General features: G+C 41.7%; 1 protein-coding gene across 1 annotated transcript in view; it reads right to left on the bottom strand.

Annotated features, from left to right (window-relative positions):
- Positions 1-499: 499 nt before the first annotated feature.
- fndc5a (fibronectin type III domain containing 5a) overlaps positions 500-21,061 on the bottom strand; it is a gene marked incomplete at its 3' end in the record, with an annotated part of 29,195 nt that continues 8,633 nt past the window's right edge. Inside the window, exons 2-6 of the mRNA XM_083907980.1 lie at positions 14,549-14,664; positions 12,120-12,318; positions 7,283-7,372; positions 7,054-7,187; positions 500-553 (exon numbers count right to left, since the gene is read on the bottom strand). Coding sequence (XP_083764106.1) covers positions 500-553; positions 7,054-7,187; positions 7,283-7,372; positions 12,120-12,318; positions 14,549-14,664 — 593 coding nt within the window. The remainder of the gene's footprint in view (positions 554-7,053; positions 7,188-7,282; positions 7,373-12,119; positions 12,319-14,548; positions 14,665-21,061) is intronic.

Below are 21,061 nucleotides of genomic sequence, written 5' to 3'. Positions count from 1 at the left end.
ATGTGGTGTTCAAATGAGGTTAAGGTAAGGGGGGGCAATTTCAACAAACCGGATGCATCTCAGTGCAGCCCAAAAATGGCAAAGGTCCATGTTTGTTGTTGTTGATAATGCTCGAAAAGATGTGAAGAGAGGGAGAGGAAGAATGAAAAGGTCTCTGGCTCTGTTTATCGGCTTTGGTCCCTGGGTTTGGTTTATCCGCAGCTGCTCCACCACCGGAGCCATTAGGCTCTAATCTCAGCTGCTGCCCCGCGGTACAGCAGTCATTGAGCACAGTACAGCCAGTCAACTCTGGACACAGTCTCTCCAGCACTGGCCAGGTCTCATCTGACCTCTGGAGTCCTGCGGCTTTGTCTCAGCACCAGGCTCTGTGCCAAAGGAGAGTAGGTGCCACGAAGGGAACCAGAATCTCAGCCTCATCGTAACAAGCACGCAGGCTTAAAAAGTGCCCGCTTGTTTATGAGAACATGTAGTCTAGGATAAAGAGAAGATGTCCTGGCAGTCACACCTCGATGATGTTCACAGATGGCATCTTGTTGTTGTTGTTGTTGGAGAACTGTGGGAGGAAAGGGGGAGATGACAGGTATGAGAAGGCTGGACAGACAGGAATCATCAGGCCAGTTTCCACAAAGCGCTACAATTCAGGCTAGCTTTACACAACAACGATCTGAACACAAACCGCAAAAGCGCGTCTTTGGGTGGAAATCTGCATGCACACAGTGACGCAAAAGTGTGTGAAATTTGATGTAGTATGCATTCCAGGGGGCTCGGTGGCACTGTGAAGCACTGTCATACAACAACGGCAGGAGAGCGCGCATGCGCTGAAACGTCCTTCTACTTCTCTCTAGTAGTGCTGAGTAGCCCACAGTCGAAAACCAAAACATTAACTTGGCGTAATTGCTGAAATGATTCCTGGACAGGTATCAGAGCAGCTAAGGCAACTTGAATGTCCGACTGATGGTTGTAATCCGACATGTTTGTTGTTGTTTGGCTGTACTGCACATGGATCTGACGTCAACGCGTACAGGAGGATAGCCAGCGTGAGCAGCTCAGAGCACACTTTTGCGTTTTTAACCCTTTAGACGAGAATGCGACAGCGGAGCGTTTTTAAGATTTCCACTCTAGAGGGTGGGTTAATTTTTTTTGCGTTTTTAAGCCTCAAAAACGCCATCGCCGTCTAAACGAAAGGCACATCTGAAAAAATATTTTGTCGGTTTCACCCGGGAGCGTTGTCATGTAAAGCCAGCCTCAGCTCAGTACGTCATGCAGTTTTTGGCAAAGTTATTTTGATTGTCAAAGGTTCGGCCACTTTTTGAAGATTCTGATACCGATTCGGTCTTTTCACACAATTATTCAGACTTTTTTCTTAACTGTAATCTTCACTGTGGCTAAGGATTCCCGTGCATCACCCGGCCAAGAGTTTTCCAAAACTGCGCCACTGGGACCAACATATGCCCTTTCTTATTCAACAATTGCATGTATTTTCAACAAAAATTAATAAATAGAATTCTTTATCGGATATTGGCAAACACACGGAGATCTACTGGTATGACTAATGACACTACAATAGTAGACTGAAAAAGCTTCTTCCTCCTTGACTTCTATGCTAGCGCCACCTACAGCTATTTTGCTTGTATGCTTATTTATTTTGCACAATAAAGATATTTCAGATCCATATCTGCTGCGACATAAGTGTGAAAAATAGTATGTTCATTTCACTACAGATGAGACTTGATGAACTCTGCAGTTGGGCTAAAGGAAAGATGTATACAGTATACGTATATACACACATATATGTATGTGTATATATATATATATTAGTGCTGTCAAACCATTAAAATATATAATCGCGATTAATCACATTGTCATAAACTCGCACATTTTTATCTATTGTAAATGTCCCTTGATTTCTTTATGTACCATTATTTTCCTCATTTTAATACTCTTATCAACATAGAAAAGTGGATTGGCTTACTTTCTCTAAATGTTACTTGCCTATTTTGGCATATACTGTAGTGTCGGACTGAACAATTAATCGAAATGTATCTAAATTGCAATACAGCTTACTGCACTTTCAAGACACAATATTTATAATGTTTATTCAAGCCGAAAATCGAATTTTAGATGAATTATTATTACACATCTTATTCTACAGACTGAACCACCCTGGCAGACAAACTATTCTATGTTATACGCTAAACCTGGTGTGTGTGTGTGTGCGTGAGGAGCTGTGTGTGTGTGTGTGTGCTGTAGGAGGTACGAGACGTTCGCGTACTGTGATGTCAGAGAGGTGCGTAGGTGAAGCATGAAGTAATGTGTTCCGTGTGTTTATATTTGCGAGCTGCAGGTGAATATCTCCGTCACTCTGCATATTTTGAGTCACTCCTCTTATTCTGAGAGCCGCAAAAATAATAAGAGAGGCTGTGTATCGCCCCGCAGTGCTGTGAATAAAGAGCCGTTCTTCAACGCAGACGAAGTCCAGTGGTTTAATGTGTTGTTGCCGTAACGAGCTAATCCGAGCTGAAGGAGCTAGCGGAGAAGCGCACAGCGCTCGCCGTCCACCCAAAACGTAACGTTTACTCTTACGGGAGCCGACTACTCCTTGGCCGGCTCGCTCAGCGTGTCTGTTGTTTTGTTTCCGGTCTAGCTAGATCCGGTGTGTTTTCTTGTGGCACAGCAGATGAAATCCTTTAGATGTGTTGAGTGGCCTTTCATTTCGTCACATTGACGGATGACTACGCAAACTGATCGAAAACATCCAGGTCGCTCTGGTCGCAGCCAAAAGAACATGATCACCAAAGAACCACAAGCGCGTGCTTTTGCAAATGATTCAGGTTAATTTTCCATTTTAGTCTTTTAAAATATAAACTTAAAACATTTGTTTAGAAAGGCTTTTAAACCCTGGCAGCACTGTGACACTTTCCTTCTGTACATTTCCTCAAATCATTTTATGTTTTATGATAATCTGATGTTAAGTAAAAACACTACGGATACATTGTCGGTTGTTTTATACCGATGTATATGTAATGTTTTATAGAGCTTAAACGATTAATCGATTGCTAAATTAATAATCAACTATTTTGATAATCGGTTTTAACCTTTTTTATGATTAAAACAAGATTTCTGATTGTTTTAGCTTCTTAAATGTAAATATTTTCTTAATTTCTTTGCTCCACATAACAAAGAAATCATTAAAACTGAATCATTTTGGTTTGTGGACAAAAACAAGACGTTCGAGAACATCATCATTTCCAGGTTTGACAAACATTGATCAACATTTTTTGACATTTTATGAACTAAACGATTCATCGAGAAAATAATCGACAGATTAATCGATTACCAAAATAATCGTTAGTTGCAGCTCTACTGTTTTAAATCATTCAATGTGATATTTCTCTCCCTCTGCTTCTTTTTAATACATTGAATGACTGACGTCAAAACAGCTGCTCTGCACTTCACAAGTCATAGGTTCAGTTCTTGTGAGAAACGGGACATTTTTTAAGTTCAAAATCCAAAGTGAAGATTGAAAAAAGACTACCAAGAAATTCAGAGTGAGATCATCAGGACAAATAGCTCACACTGTTGGAAGACGTCTTGTATTGCTGAGGTTGAGAGTTCAAAGCTTACAATCATCTAAAGTTCTTTAGAACTTCAGACCAAAATAAGAATTTATAAATACCAGCAACGTGATATTCTGCCGGTCAGTAAGAATAGCTCATGCTGGAAGAAGAAGACTTCTATGTCTGAGGTTGTGAGTTCGAACCTTATGGTGAGCTCTTTGAGTGCAATGGTCAAAGTCAACAGTTAAAAGATCTCAGAGAACCTGAAGAGCTGTGGAGCAGATAGCTCAGTGGACAAGAGCGCTGCTTTGAAGTCGCTGAGGTTGTGGGTTCAATTCTTGTGCAGACCAGGATCTTTTAAAGCACATCATCCAAAGTGAAGATTGAAAGGAGACCAAAAATCCTAAAAGGAGCATGAAACAGTGGCGCAGTGGTTTTATTCACAACCATGGGGATGAGTCCACAAGGTGGCAAGTTCGATTCCAGACCTTGCAGTTGGTGAGAGGAGGCGACGGTGTGGTGAAGAGAGGCGAGAAGGAGAGAGGAGGAGGCGAGGGTGTGGTGGAAGGTGGAGAAGGAGCGAGGAGAAGAGAGGCGAGGGTGGCGTGGAAGGAGAGAGGAGAAGAGAGGCGAGGGTGGAGTGGAAGGAGAGAAGAGAGGCGAGGGTGGAGTGGAAGGAGAGAGGAGAAGAGAGGCGAGGGTGGAGTGGAAGGAGAGAAGAGAGGCGAGGGTGGAGTGGAAGGAGAGAGGAGAAGAGAGGCGAGGGTGGAGTGGAAGGAGATGAGAGGGGGGTTGCAAGAGGTCAAAGGTCAGCATGTCTTTATTGCAGCATGCAACAAAAGGTAAACTCTTTTTGACCCTTGGGCCAGTTGGGTCCGCCTTGGCCAGTTGGGGCCGTAGGCCCCAACTGGAAGACAGTTGGAACTCACGTTCTCGCACTCGCGGCCTTCGGCCGCGAATGCTCAACGGGGGTTCGGGGGAGTGGGCGAGGTGGGGGGGTGGCAGGGGGAGTGGGCGAGGTGGGGGGGTGGCAGGGGGAGAGTTCAGTTTTCACCCGTTCTCGCACTCGCGGCCTTTGGCCGCGAATGCTCGACGGTGGGCTGTGGGGGGCAGTGAGAAGGGTACTTAGTAATAATTCTACGACGCCCAGGGTACGACGCCCAGGGTACGACGCCCAGGGTACGACGCCCAGGGTACGACGCCCAGGGTACGACGCCCAGGGTACGACGCCCAGGGTACGACGCCCAGGGTACGACGCCCAGGGTACGACGCCCAGGGTACGACGCCCAGGGTACGACGCCCAGGGTACGACGCCCGCTGTGTGGTGGGGGGGGGGGCACTCAGCAAGAGGTGAGGTTGGTCAGCAAGAGGTTAGGTTGGGTCCATCTGAACAACCACACAGTGTTGGAACTGAACAGGCCACCTTGCTATTCTCTGACACAACGCTCCGGTCGGGAACATAGCCATCGTGCCACCAATGCCGCCTTCGTCTAGATCTTTTTGTCTCATTTTAAACTTCACTTTGGAGTATGTGCTTTAAAAGGTCCTGATCCACACAGGAACCGAACCTACGACTTCAGGACTTCAGAGCAGCGTTCTTGTCCACTGAGCTACCTGCAACCTGTTCACTTCATGTTCTCTGAGAGCTTTTGACTGTTGACTTTGAACATTGCACTCAAACAGTTGACCATAAGGTTCGAACCCACAACCTCAGACATACAAGTCTTTCTCTTCCAGCACGAGCTATTCTTACTGATGTGCAAAACATCACGTTGCTGGTATTTATTCATTCTTATTTTGGTCTGTAGTTTTAAAGAACTTTTGTTGATCGTAAAATGTGAACTATCAACCTCAGTGATACAAGTCTTCTTTTCCGACAGTGTGAGCTACTTGTCCTTAAGATCTCACTCTGAATTTCTTGGTAGTCTCTTCACTTTGGATGTTGAACTTTAAAAATGTCCTGTTTCTAACAAGAACTGAACCTGTGACTTGTGAACTGCAGAGCAGCTGTTTCACTCACTGAGCTAACTGCCCTGACAGCTCTCAAGGTTCTCTGAGAGCTTTTCACTGTACTTTGAACATTGACATCCGTCAGTCTTGGCTCCCTCTAGTGGATGACTTGTGTTCCATACAAGTATTTAACATGAACCTTTTAATCATTATTTAATTAAGTCATCTTTGCCTGTTCATTTAGAATCTGACACACTTCAACACCATGTATATGTGACATCACGTCAACCGTTAACTGGAGTGAACCTGTTCATTAACTTTGTGAAGCAGAAACTTAAGTGATCATGCAAATATGCAGCACTTTGATGCAGAGAAAATGTAAGTAAAACTACGAATGTTGCAATTCACTACAAACTTTGTAACATTTCTATACATGTTAGAAAACTCATACAATGTAAGAAAAATATACACATATTAATTCAAAATTAACATATCTGTATTTTGACAATCAATCAACCAATCAATGTGTACTTACATAGCCCTTTACAACATACCGACAATGTATCCGTGGTGTTTTTACTGAATTATCATAAAACAGAATAGTATGAGAAAATGTACAGAAGGAAAGTGCCACAGTGCTGCCTGGTTTTAAAAGCCTTTCTTGGGCAATAATGTATAAAATCCTTGTAACAGTAAAAATGTTGATTATTAGCTTACAGCAGGGGTCACCAACGTGGTGCCCGCGGGCACCTGGTAGCCCTCAGGCAGCCAATACGGTGCCCGCGGGCTCACTTCACTTCACCTCACTTGCATGTATCCGTATGATCACTCAGTAAAATATCTTTGATATTGTTTATAAAAACTGGTAATCGTTAGGAGTAAGCACTGGAATGAATGTGTATGCAGGTGAATGCATAATATTAATCATTTAAATGGTAAACAAAAAAAATAAAATGTTAATGTGGTAGCCCTCCATATTATTTGTTACCCTTCAGGTAGCTCTCATCTCAAAAAGGTTGGTGACCCCTGGCTTACAGTATATCAGTGAATGGAAAATCAAACAAAAAGAGTCCAAGAAAACAACACGATTCCTGTAACAACACATATAAACTAATACCCAAGGTCAATTAAATAAACCATTAAATTGATCTTTTTTGATTAGTTAATTAATTAATTAACATTAATTAAGGGACCCATATTGTAATGAAGATGCACCTTGGCTTTGATGTTTTATTGATGTAAATAGTTTGTGACTTGTGTTTGGTGCTCTGGTCTGAACACAGCAGATGGAGATGGTATGTGGCTCTGTTCACTGATCAAAAGAGAACTCATAGGAAGCGATGACTGCAGTGGAATTAGCCAGCTGTTGCTCAATGCTGCATAGTCCATGCACATAATGGCGCCACGTGTGAAGCAGTTACTGTGATTTTTCACATGACACTATGAAGTGTTTGCGGCGTGAAGTATCAGTGGCCGGGATCATTCACCTGCCCGGCGCCGCTGGGGGGTAAGGTGCCCGGGGAGAGGAGGAGGGAGTGGGTTATACCTTACTGCGCAACAGCCCCCCTGTTGGGTGTTCAGGAGTGCTGCACTCTGAGGAGTTTTTGGCTTTGTCCTTGTTGTTGTTGGGCTCGTTGTCTTTTATTATGTCATACTGGCGACAGAAGAGAGCGATTACACCTGAGAGGGAAAAAAACACAAGTCGAGTTCACAGTTCACTAGTCACCTAAACACACATGAGCGCAGCTGCATATCGAGCAGGTTTCATTCCTCACCTGCCCACATGATGAGCACCGCCACGATGATGATGAGCTCCCCTGCCCTTAGCTGTGTGCTCTGGCCCACTTCCTCCATCGTCACCTCGTCTGAAGGAGTTAAGAAACAATGTGTTTATAAATCTGTACATGCTGCCATCGTGGCGCGAGAGTTTCTCAATCTTGGGGGGCGTTAACAGCAAATTGTAACACACACACACACATCAAATATGTTCACAGGTACTCTGCATCACAGCCTTGAAGTTTTCAAATTTTACTTTAACTTTAGTGTCCTGGTGTAATGTGGATGCCAGGCATATCCAGAGCAGGATCTATGCATTTAATTTTTTTTTTTTTTTTACATGAAATCGATACATTGTTAATGTAGCCTGAGTTAAACCCTTAGAACAATGAGCATTTAGGCTACTTTTTTCCATTACTATGTTTAGGTATATACAGAGGCCATAACGATGTGCAACATAGAGTGTCTAATGCTGCGTTCCAGAGCCCATCCAAACAAATAGGATGTGGGACTTATCCGTCCTGAATTGTACTAGCTGCTACTTCAAAGCGTTCCAGCAACTGAAGTCAAATGTTAGAAAACATGGACGACCGCGGCACTTTAGATTTATGTTTGAAGAGGCATTTAGACTGTCAGCAATTCAGTCTACTTACATACACAAGCGAGCCGTAAATGTAAAAGCGATACATATAATGTCATGAGTATACTTTTACCGTAGCCCTACATATCTTCATGCTAATGGAAAACAACAACGACATAATTTCACGCCATAACATGAAAAACAAGTTGTGATAAAATCGCTGTGTCTAAAACAACTCTACACGCAGAAATTTAAAGTTTATAGCCTATTCATGTGACTTCATGGGAGCCGCCATTATTCTCCGACGTCATTTTGGTGAAGTCGGGGTAGGTTCGATCAGCCCCGACTTCACAAGTAGGAGGTCCCACTTCGACCGGCATTCCAGTGCACTTTTTCTCATTGGAGGTAGGATAAGTCCCACGTCCAACTGGTTTGGATAGGCTCTGGAACGCAGCATTATATCCTTTTTTTATAGACAATCTTATAAAAAACAACAGCAACATTTTGACCAACTACATTAACACACCTGAGCAAAAAGTCCTCAAAATGTTAAAGATCCGATTGGTCAAATGGTCAAAAACATCATAGTTTAGTATATTATAGTATAGTGCTTTGAGTATCTAGAAAAGCGCTCTAGAAAAATTTAATGAATAATAATAATAATAATAATAATGATGTCCAAAAATGGTCAAAAATGGTCAAAAACGTCATAGTATATTATGTTGTCCAAAATTGGTCAAACGCCATTGTAGTATGTCCTCCAAAAACATCATAGTATAGTATGTCGTCCAAAAATGGTCAAAAAAGTGCCTGAAAAATGTCCACCAAATATGTGATTTTTGACAACTTTTCCAGACTACCTTTGAATATCTGGCAGTTATTTACAATTTACTGCATGCTAAAACAGTGTATTAACAATTTATATTTATATGAATGTTGAACAGTATAAAACATTTGTTTCAGTCTTTGTCTCAGTCACAAAAAGGAAACTATGTACAGGTGTTTTTTCCCCAACTCTCTCCTCTCTGGCTACAAAGATGCTAATACGTGCAACTTCTCAGCTTTCAGAAACCGTTGGATTCGTTCCGAGAGCACAAACACAAAGTGCAAAAGTGCTGTGGTACACTCGGCATTAAAGGGTTAATGATGAACAATCATCTATTCAAAGCAACCTCAATAAAACATCATCTCAGAAGCTGAATGAGCGCCTGGAGTAATCGAAGAGCCAATGGTTTGTTTTTCTGTGCTTGTAAATGCAGCTCTCCTGTGCCTGTGGAGGACTGCAGGTCTCAATCAAACAAAGTAACAACACACAGTGTCTGCTTCCCACACTGCCGAGTGGAGTGTTGTAGAAGTCAAAGGCTTGATCTAAAGTTCACCACGGCGGAGAAAGCACCTCTTTCCCTTTTATTAGATGCAGCGGGTGACATTTGGAGGCTCTAGTGTGGCAGGAACCCTGCGCTCCAGTAGCTTTTAGCAACAAGCAATCCAGTGGATGGATTGGCCTCTGTTGTCCAGTATTAGCTGATCAAAGCGTAGTAGCCTATGGCCTCGTTCAGAGTAACTGCTCAGCTGTAACACCTCTGATGCTCACTGACCACACAACTGTTCAAAAAAACCACCGCAGGAAATAAACGCTAATAGATAATAAAAGTTTTAAGCCTCTATTATTTAGAATTTGACTCTTCTTCTTTTATCGAGCCGTCTCTTGTAAGTGCACAGTCACTGGAGTGCATTTTAACCGAACTTTAAACACATCTACTTCTGATTGAGCCGTGCAGTGTAACCAAATATATCTGGCAACCTGTTCTATTTGCTGCAGTGGAATAAAAGAGTATCAGGCAGCAGAGCAGAACTGAGGACTGTTAAGAAGCTCCTTCACACCCAGAGGGGACCTGACATTTAATCTCAATGATTACATCACATAATAAGATCTTGTCATGTTGGAGATAATGCACTATTTATGTGTAATTGTGTTTTTTTTTATATAACTACCCAGAATAAACATTCTGGAATATTAGTCAGATTTGGTCCATAGAAGACCAATTTAGTCATTGCAGTTATAAGAGAACTTTCAACACTCATTTCCAGTCGGCCCACAGGGAGACATGATTTTCTTTAAAGCATCACAATGCAACAGTTGTACAACCTTAAAATAACACTTTGATGGTTCACTGAGTTGTAATGAGGGCAAACGAGTGTCCAGCAACAGCTAAAGTTTCTGGACAAAAGGACAAAGTGTTTCTGAGCTGATCGTGGAGGTCAGTTTGCATAAATTCTCACTGTTACACTGTGACTTCTTCCCTTTTTCTCTCTCTCCGTCAGTCACTCTGTTCCCTCGGCTCGTCTCATTCTCTGATTCATTGTCTCTTCCTCAGATTGTGCTGTTTTCCTGTGATCTCCCGGTGTTTAAAGCTATTATGACAGAGAAAATGAGAAGACGGCGAAAAATCCACTCTGTACTTATTCTTTGCTCTTTGCACTTGAGTTCAGTGTGATGCAGCAGAACAGAGAGGCTGAGCACATGAGTGCAGATGGTATAAAAAAACAACTTCCCTTTTCTTCTTGTGACGTCTGCCTGTCATATTCAGACAAAGGACTGGCATCGAGAGACTCTTTCTTCCATCCATCTTCTATAATAACCACTTAAAGGTGAAGTAAGTAGTTTATAGCGCCATCTAGAGGAGAGGCTGACATTTACAACAAAGAACTGCTCCTCTGCTCATCCCCTCCCTTCCCTGAGCGCTACGGTATCCTCAGACAGTCAAATGTCGTCCTCGTCGTCTTTCTCCGTGTCAGCAAATGAGGTTTGTGAGGCGAGGGAGAGGGCGAGCTACCGCGCCCGTAGCAGACGAAGCGGAGAGAGAAGTAAAGCGACGCTTGATTTGTTCTCTCGCGTTTGTCTATACAGGCTCCCGTAGAAACATGGCATCGTGGCAATGCAGTAGCGGCCCGCGACCATGTTATTTTACATGACTTTTTGAAACACTACGAAAATGAAACAAAGAATATTATACAGCGACTAGACAATGCAGGAGCACATAATATGTATACAAAAGTGGATTTTGGGTTACATAAACCCATAAATACTACGCAGTGTCCCTTTAAATACAAATAGGAACACTTAAGTTATAAAGTATAAAGACCTCATATATCCTGGTGGATTTAAACCAGTGTTTCCAATAGGAAACACCTCATACTATTTTGAAATGGTAGACCAGCCATTTCATATCTATCTATATTTCGTTAGCCTAATAGCATAATTGCCTAAGTAATTTTTTTGGTAATTGTGATATCTGCCTTTACCAACTTTACCAATGTGCTTGCTAAAAAATTTGTTTTTTCTTGTTTTCAGAAAACGTTCAAATATGACTTAAGCAACTATGCTAAATCAATCACAACTTTAAGTTTTTTTTGCATGTTATATAAAACATTTGAACATTAATTGAACGATTGTAAAAGTTGTAAAAAAAATGTATTTGGGAATGCCAGATTTAAATGAATCATTCTTTTCAGATTGATGGAAAATGAGCTAACAATTATTCTGGTAATCCCTAATCCCAACACTTTAATTTTACACTGATTGCACCATTGTATACTGTAGTTGGGGAAAATTACATTTATTTTTCATCAGATTGCCTAGGTTGTGCTGAAAGAAAGGATATAAGACGGTCTATATTGCACATTCTTATACGCTCTGTATATATTGTACCTTGTTCTAAGGCTTAATAAACTTAGTGTCCTGCAATGATTTGACTCATTTTCCAAACTCTCTCTAGCCCTGTGCTCGATCGTCAGAGTGTCTCGTGGCAGCTCACATGAGAGATGAGCGTAAATGAGAGGAAGAATAAATGGAGCAGGTCTTCAGCCAAAAGCACCGCTGACTGTCTCCTCTCTGTGTGAGTGATAAATGCCTCGACTCATTTTGGTTTTAGTGCGCACTTGTGCCGGGTGCATATAAGGTGAGTCTCACAAAGACGTCAATATGCCATGAAGTACACACACACACCCCAGGCTGTTATTATTCCTGAGTTGTGGTTGGTGGGGCCAGCTCCAGGAGCACTCTGTTGTGAAATTTCATTTCATGCTTTATGTGTCTATTGATTTTTATTGGTTTAGACAAAATCAGTCAAGATATAGTCAAAAGGCCAAGTTCCCTCTGGACTCACTGTCTTGGAAAAGGACTGTGAAGAAATGTGGAGTTTTTTCCTTCTTTCTGTTCTAATGTGCTTATTTCGTCTTTGCGCCACGCTCACCTTTACTCTTAGAGGCCTGAGTCTCCGCCTCCTTCGGCGTTCTGAAGCGCAGCGGTTCGCTCGGCGGGCTTGTCCCGGACATGCTGATGGACTGGACATGCACTATGTAGTCTGTCTCTTCCTCCAGGTCCCATAATGCACAGGAGCGTGTGGTGGTGTTGACTTCCTGGATGAATCGCAGCATGCGCACGTCCTTCTTCTGTTGGAGCAGAACATTGGAGAGACAACGGTAAACAGAGAGTCTCCAGAATTCAGGTTCCAGGTGAGTGCATGTTCACATGAGATTATAGTAGAGCTGGAGCTGGTTTCGATTACTCGTTTTGAAGCTTTTTTCATTATTAAAACAAGATTTCTGATTGTTTTAGCTTCTAAAATGTCATGTATTTTCTTTCGTTTCTTTGCTCCACATAACACAGAAATCATTAAAACTGAATAATTTTGGGTTTGTGGGCAAAACAATACACTTTAGAACATCGTCATCTCCATGTTTGACCAACGCCGATCAAAGTTTTTTAACATTTTATGGACCAAACGATTAACGGAGAAAATAATCGTTAGTTGCAGCTCTCGTCTAGTCAACAAATTCTGTGGACATTTTGTGTTTGCACATACAGCCACTCCAGACAATCTCCTTAGAATCTCTGGAGGTCAGGGCATGTCTCCGAGCAGCTTAACGGCAGTGTGTCCCAGAGGCAGCGATGAATATGAAAACACTGTGTTCAGGATCTAAAGAGAGTAACCCTAGTTGTGTGTCACTAGGGTATAATAATAAAAATGACGTCTGGACATTTCTCTTAAGGACAGAGTAGACCCTGAAGACTGAAGACATATTTCACTTAATTAGACTATTGCTAAAAGCAATATACAGAAACTCTTCAGTGTTAAAGATGATGGCTACTTTTCTCTTTTTGTGCTAAACATCGGATATTAGAGCCAGCATGGACTGTTTGTCTTCCTGTCATGGACTGGTGGCTACAAATAAATTGCTGGAGGGCAGACAGGTTTGTGATGTGATGTGATGTGATATGAAAGGATGGACACAAATACGATGAAACCATATAGGATATCCTCTATAGTTAGCCCGAGGGAAATTCATTTTAGGCTCAGTGGTGCAGCAAAGATCCCAATCAGTGAATATCAATATATATATATCTATTAATGTCACTATCACAGTTAGTATGGCTATCTGTTCCTCTAGATTTTGGTCTACTGTACAATATATGCTAAGCTACACTAAGACAGATACAAGAGCAGTTTTATTGCTTACTCATAAAAACAAACAAACTAGAATTTAAAACATGTCTTATAATCCAAATTAAAAATAATATTGGCGAGCATTGTCCCTTCTCCCGTTTGTCGCCAGAGACTCAAGGTTGCCAAGTAGTTTGAGAAATGAAAAAGAGGATCTACAAGGAGCTACACTTACACTCCATTTCCACACAATAGAGTGTGATAATTACTGATGAGAAATAAAAGAAAGCCATGGCATTAAAATTACGTCTTATTTTCCGGTGACATTTTCTGTATTTGCAATTTGTTCATTCATAAATTGTTATTTATGTTGATGGATAATTACGCAATTTGTTGTGAAGCGAAACCTTTTAAATATGACATATGACAATATGATATTAATTGCAGGATTTTCAGATTTCAAAGTGAGCCCCCAGCACTCTTAACTCTTTAACACCTACACCTCAAAATGTCCGCCTGGATTTTTAAAATTATTATTTTTTGCTTATTTTAACCATAAGAGGGCCAGAAAATGTCCAGTGAGTTAAGTGCTTTTGCTCATTTTCCACAATAACTTTCAAGATCTGGCAGTTATTTACAATTAACAATGAAAGAAAAGGAAATAACACTCTAGTTGTACACAAACACCAGATTTTGCGTGTTAAATCTGACATTTGAACAGTATAACGTATATTTAAAATAGCATTTGGTTGAGTGTCCCAATGTCCAAAAACAGGCCAAACAATGAAAACTACTACTATAAAGATGCAGATTCTCCAGCTTCCTGTAACGGTGCGAGTGAAATTACCGTAATAACCACACGTTGGCTTTGACAAGCAACTTCTCAGCTTTCAGAAATCACGTAATTACGGTAATGCCAAATGCACGTGTGTAAAGTTAAGTCCATGGAAATTATAATACAATTAATATGAAGTAGCAGCATGACGAGTAATGTATGTGTCACATGTCAGAGAACAGACACGCTGTCCGACAGGATGCTGCGTCCTCTGATAATACCCACAATGCATCCTGAGTCAGAGCAAGGGAATGGCACAGTGAAGAGAAGAGGACACGGCAGAAAACAAACGGCGATGAACCCACGAATGGATGAAGCAAAATGTTGGCTTCTACTTAGTGTGTGTGTGTGTGTGTGTGTGTGTGTGTGTGTGTGTGTGTGTGTGTGTGTGTGTGTCGCTCACCTGCTGTGTGATGGCAAAGCCAATGACGGAGTCTCCCTCGGGGATGTCCCATGTCACCACAGCAGAGTTCGCCTTCAGCGCTTTGATGGTCACATTGACAGGAGGCGACAAGCTATCTGTAAACAGAGAGAGAGAGAGAGGGTGGTATGAAGCCAATGAGAAGCATAGATCTGTATTATATTTCGACCAGCGTGGCAGGAAACCAGATTCAGCGGTGTGAGTAAATGGCTCAGCGGAATCAATCAATGACAGGAGTACAGAGACACAACACAATCCCTCAGGACGTTTGAGTGCATCTGACGCTCGGCGGGGAAGATCAGTGCAGTGGGGGGACGGACAAATTTAATCGTAGCATCCACGGCATTACAGTAAAAGTGGCGTTTGGAAGTTTTTAAAAGCTGAAAACGATGCTTCAAATTGTCATTTTATTGACCGAGCAAGGACGGAAATGCCTCAACAGCAACATACATCACATACAAAACGTAACACCTGTGAAATGAATACGTCCATCACAAATACAATATCAAAAGCAGCTCTTATATTATTGATTCAAATGTCACCTTTCTTTTCCTTCACCTCCTGGTCTAATCGTCTGCACTTGCGTTCTCCTGCTCACTTTAAAGTGGCGGGGCAGGTTAATGGCTGAGCTTAATGAAAGACCTAAAGCAGTGACTACTTTATGTCTGCTGCTGATGCTCTCCTCTAAGTGTGTGTGTGTGTGTGTGTGCGTGTGTGTGATGTTTCATTTTCCATATACTTTAATTAGGGGTCAAAGGCCACAACAATTTTAGAATAATGTTTTAGTTTCATTATATAATCAAAGTGTGGACTGTGTGGCCTCAGCCAGTATGTCTAAATGGAACTCTCTTTAATTACTGCACACACACACACACACACACACACACACACACACACACACACACACACACACACACACACACACACACACACACACACACACACACACACACACACACACACACACACACACACACACTTCCATTCATGTAGACAGCCAAAAACAAAGTGGTATCTCCAACCTTAATGATAACTAGTCAGTGCCTGACCCTAAACTTATCCAGTAAATAAATGAGGTTCTGCTTCATTAGGACCATGTTTTGGTCTCTTTGAGGACTACTGGTCCTGACAAGGTCAGTGCCGATGCCAAAAAGGGCCCTAAAGAAGCAACAGATATAAGTATACCATTATAGAAACCCAACTGAAAGGCTGCCTGAAATAATATGCCAGAATGACTGTTATATGCAAGAATATTATATGATATTTTCTTCAAAAAGGCCAAAAGAAACAATCAATAAAACCAGGTGATATTTAGGACATTTTACTCTGAATTCTCTTATTTATTTAATTATTTATTTCTGTTGACTCCCAAACTATAAGGATTTTCTTGAACAGTGGTCACGGACAAACACAGGATGGATTGTGACCAGTTTCCAAGTACGTCCCATTCTGTTCTTTTATTCATCTTAGTCTCACTGTATCCTGCACATCACAGCAGACTGGTTCTTATGAATCACTGAGGCCCTCTGGGGCTGACAGATAATTGTAATGTGAAGAAGAACTGAGAGAAATGACCAGGAATGAGAAGTGGTCACTCTCAGTGACGCCGCTCCGCCGTCTTTATTGGCAGATAAATCAGATTCAACCGACCGACTGCTGTCAGTGAGTCACTGAATAGGTTAATACTCTCTTGTCCTTCGACAGGGACAAATCACACAGCTGGTAATTACATGTTGATGGGCCTGCTGTGGCTCTTGTGTACACACTGACATACTGTACAGTCAGAAACCACACATCCAAAGCTGCTGTTGACGTTTTTGATGGACAGGTCCTGTTCAGCTCTGTTCAGATGGACAGCTATGAGTATGTCGGTTCACACCTGTTCATGAGAATGTGACTCCGCATGTCTCAAGTGACCGGCTCGCCTCCTTCACTCTACACACAAACACATCCATATTTTAACTAACTATAAAAGGGCCAGAAAATGAGTTATTTACAATTACTTTTGGTAAATGGTAAAATGGTGTTGTATTTATAAAGCGCTTTTCCAGTCTTGATGACCACTCAAAGCTGCTTTACACTACAGTTCCCATTCACCAATTCACACACACTTTCATACATTTTTCTATCATTCATCTTTCATACCCATTCACACACGCTGGCGGCACAACCGTCAGGAGCAACGTGGGGTTAAGTGTCTTGCCCAAGGACACATCGGCTTGTAGACTAGCGGAGCCAGGAATCAAACCCACAACCTTAAAGTTGAAAGACGACTCTCTCTCCCACTGAGCCACAGTCGCCCTGTGATTTTTCCTACATAAGGTGTTAATACGTGCTTAATATTAACTGATAAAGGGCTAGTATGCTACTTATATGCATGTTAGTAAGCACCTAGTTAGTGGTGAATATGTGCTCCCTAATCTAAAGTTTTTCCAAAAGCTTTATTTCAAAAACTGTTTTATACTTTTCACTGCTGTTTTTCTTCATTTTGAATTGTTAATACGCCATTTTAACATGCAGTAAATTGCAAATAACTGCTAGATATTGAAAGTTCTTTCGGAAAAAATGGGCAAAAGCTACCGACTCACAGGACATTTTCTGGCCCTTTTACGGTTAAAATAAGTCTAAAAGTCCAGACTGATATTTTGAGGCTTAGGTTTTAAAAGGGTAAACAGCAAGGCTGCAGGTTATCCACTGTCTTTGTCTTAGTTGAATGTGTTTATTATTTCCGTAAAGCTGCAACAACTTCAGTCATCTCAGCAGCTCCCAGGTTTCAGTCTGCTTAGAGACAGATGTGCAGAACATCTGGCTTCTTCCACGCCTTTTTCAAGCATCCCTTAATTGTGAAAAGGGCACAGAGCTGCTGTATTCTCTCTTCAGTGACACACTGATGTTTGCCTTTTCTTTTGTCTACCGTCTATTGTTTGTCTGCGGAAGGGAGGGAGGGAGGGACGTCTCCGGTGGAGGTGGCTGATGGGATTGAGGAAGTCACAAATCAGATTCATTATCTCTCAGTTAGCCTCCGCTTACTCTGCTCCTCCCTTTCTTTCATGTGCTAACGTCACTGTCAAAACACCGCGTCGGCCGACATTAAGCTCCAAAACATCTTCAGGGAACACATTTTATTTCTGACTCGGACACACACACACCGATGCTTTGTTTACACATGCTAAAATCTATATCTCTTTTTCAGCTGTAACTAGACCTAGAAAGGGAAAGAAAGGATTTGGTCTGGAAACTTGACAGAGGTCAAATATTTCTTTAGGCTGAAGCATCATCATAGTATCTGTTTAAAAGTGTAACAATAGACTGGAAATATAAAAAAAAATAGATTTTGACTTTTAGAATGACTTCTGTTCACTCTCATCCAGAAGTGATAAAAGAATCAGTCTGACTTCACTTCTTTCTTCTTCAATAATCACCTGACAACAGTCTGATCCACAAAGCTCTACTTGTGAAGCCATAAACCTCACAAACTCGCCTTTTTTAATCCCATAATTTTGCACGGTGCCTGTTCACTTTTAAAGAAGACGATATCTTTCGGCATCGCGGTCAAACTTTAACATGGAGCCAGCCGTAAACCCCCCTCTGAAATGAGAAATCCCTCTCCTGCGCTGCACCATCCTAAAATAACAATATTGTCATTGATGTCTGTAATTTGCAGAGTGTCGCGTCTTTGTTTTCTCAGTCTCATTTTGCGCTGACGGGCTGTTGAATAATGTAAGTGAAATATAACAGACCTTAAGCTTTTTGATGCTCAAAAATTGAATGAGAGAAAATGAAAAAAAACAGGGTGAAAGTATTAAACATAGATTGGGGAATACTGCGATGACGTTCGGTGAATAGAGTTTTCTTGGGGGAAAACAAGTGAAAAGCAAAGTTTCACCGTGTCTTTCAGTGTCCTTACGTCCATTACACCGTCTCCTCTATCGCTCTATGACTGCGTTACACAAGGGGACAGCAGAGGCTGACGTGAGCCATGACTGTGGGCCTCAAAATATCCACATGGCGTGAGAGCCAGGTGTAATGACACAGCAGACAGATGTCTTCATAGACTCTGTCGTCACTGTAACACACAGTCGGCCTCACCCTGGGTGTTGGAGGTGACTTTGAGCCTGTGGTGTGTGTCTTTGAGTCTGACGATGATCAGAGTGACAGCTCGGTGTCTGTCCCGTGCTGAGTCGTCTGAAGGGTGACAACTCCTTAATATGCCCCATTCATTATAGCACCCCACTGTGTGTGTGTGTGTGTGTGTGTGTGTGTGTGTGTGTGTGTGTGTATACAGTCCAGAAGAGGAAGGTAGACTGATTTTTCACACACCATCCTGATCCAAAAAGTCAATCATTAATTAATGAACTCTCTCCTCATCTTTCCATCAGCTTCAGAAGACAGGATCACCTCTGTCCTCCAGGTCTGCTGCTGCTGCAGGCTCACTCCCCCTCTGAATCTCCTCTAGCTTTGTTCAGAGACCGCACACTCCCTGACTCTGAGTAAAGTGCACTTCGCTTGCCTTTAAATGAGTCCGTTTGATATACTGCACGCACCACAGAGCACATGACAGCCTCGAAAGAAGGCATTGTTTTTATTATATACACTCACTTAGAAATGTCCTTATTTTTTTTTAAGGAAAAGCACTTTTTTTCAATGAATATAACATTAAATTAATCAGAAAGTCACTCTATACATTGTTAATGTGGTAAACGACTATTCTAGCTGCAAACATCTGGTTTTTAATGGAATATGTACATAGGTGTATAGAGGCCCATTTCCAGTGTTCTAATGGTACATTGTGTTTGCTAATCGCATTAGAAGGCTATTGGATGATTAGAAAACCCCTGAAAACCCTTGTGCAATGATGTTAGCACAGCTGAAAACAGTTGCTTGTTCTTTGACGAAAGCAAAGTTTGAAGGGCAAAAGTATTATTTGGAATAAAAATCATTATTTCTAATCTTGTCAATGTCTTAACTATTATTTTCTAACTCTTTGATGAATAAAAGTGAGTTTTAATGGAAAAGTGGCCCGGCAGATGATTGTATTTCTTACGCTGCACACAGGAAGTGTTATGGAGGCAACAGCGACATTGCACTTATAAAGTGACATGTTGGAGTCCAATTGACAAGATAAATGTTTGTCCCATTTCAGGTCTGATAGTACTGCTTGACACATACTGTATTCAGACACATTGACTCTGACCAAACAGAGGCAGAAAAACATCAACAACAAAAAACACCAAAACTTACTTAGTACTGCAGAGTGATAGAAAATTCTAATCTTCAGCCAACTTCATTACCAGATACCAATATACCAACCAGATACCAAGGATACACTCATCTCAAGTCTTACTAACTATACCTATCATACCTGGCCAGAATCTGCAATGATGCCTTTATTGTTCACATGTCAGACATCAGGCACAAAATCTTTCAACTTAATAAATCTCCTTAACGTGCAGCTTTGAACTAGAAATATTGTTTTTCTTTTAAAAATCAAATTATCATAAATCAGAAAACCTTTTGCTATGTCAAAGCAGGAAAATACAGGTCATAAAAGTAAATTCCATTGAGCTGATTCACCTCCCCAAACTGTACAGGGTTCACCTATCGCCCTATGTTAGCTGAGATTGGCACAGCGACCTTCATGTGGAGGATAAAGCGGTAGAAAATGGATGGATGGATGATTCACGTCCCTGGGACACTTTGAAGAGAATGGGGTCATTTTAAGTGTTATTGACTGTTTTCACTTCTGTTTTTTTTTTTTTACCCCCACTACTATGACAAGTTGTGCAAAAAGGGGCTGATGGATTGTACATTTGTAGATTCACAGTCCTGGGCAGAGAGCAGCGACAATTTCTTTTAAATACCACCTTATTAATGGTTAGAAAATGGATTTCTGGGATGCTTGTGAACTAACATGAAACAACTGCCTGTAGCTACATCACGTTCCACTCTTATCTGGCATTTAAGCGTCAGACACATGCCTTGAGTGTTCCCTTTAAACCACTCATTTTCACCGTTTAGCTCCTTTTTACAACTAATAGTGAGTAAACATTCACTGTGTGTATAGAAGGTGTCACTTTACCAGCAGGCGGTAGAGAATATGACATCCAAGATGCATTCAAAGGAGCACTGTGGAAGCAGGAAGTTATAAAAACTCACAGTAACAGGCAGAGTGCATGAGGCCACAGGGGAATTAGCAGCTATAATTGGACAAATTACAGTTGCTTGTTACTACTTTCACCCGTTAACATGCTACTGTGTGTGTTACGTGTGTGAGCTGCGGTCCAGCCCGGCAGGAATGTGCTGGATATGTGCTGATCTGAGTTTGCCCTTGCACGTGTCAGAGGAGACTGTGAAAGCACATATTTCACACACACACTCAGGCAAACGTGAGGCGTTAATGTGTCTCATTTAGTAGCTAAAGCAGCTGGTGAATAATTTAGAGGCTCTGTCTAATGCATGCATGCTCATCTGAGTCACACTGTAACGCCCTGACAT

The sequence above is a fragment of the Microchirus variegatus genome (assembly GCF_963457635.1).
Source record: "Microchirus variegatus genome assembly, chromosome: 21".
NCBI classification, from domain to species: Eukaryota; Metazoa; Chordata; class Actinopteri; order Pleuronectiformes; family Soleidae; genus Microchirus; species Microchirus variegatus.
This window is presented reverse-complemented; position numbering and strand designations above follow the sequence as displayed.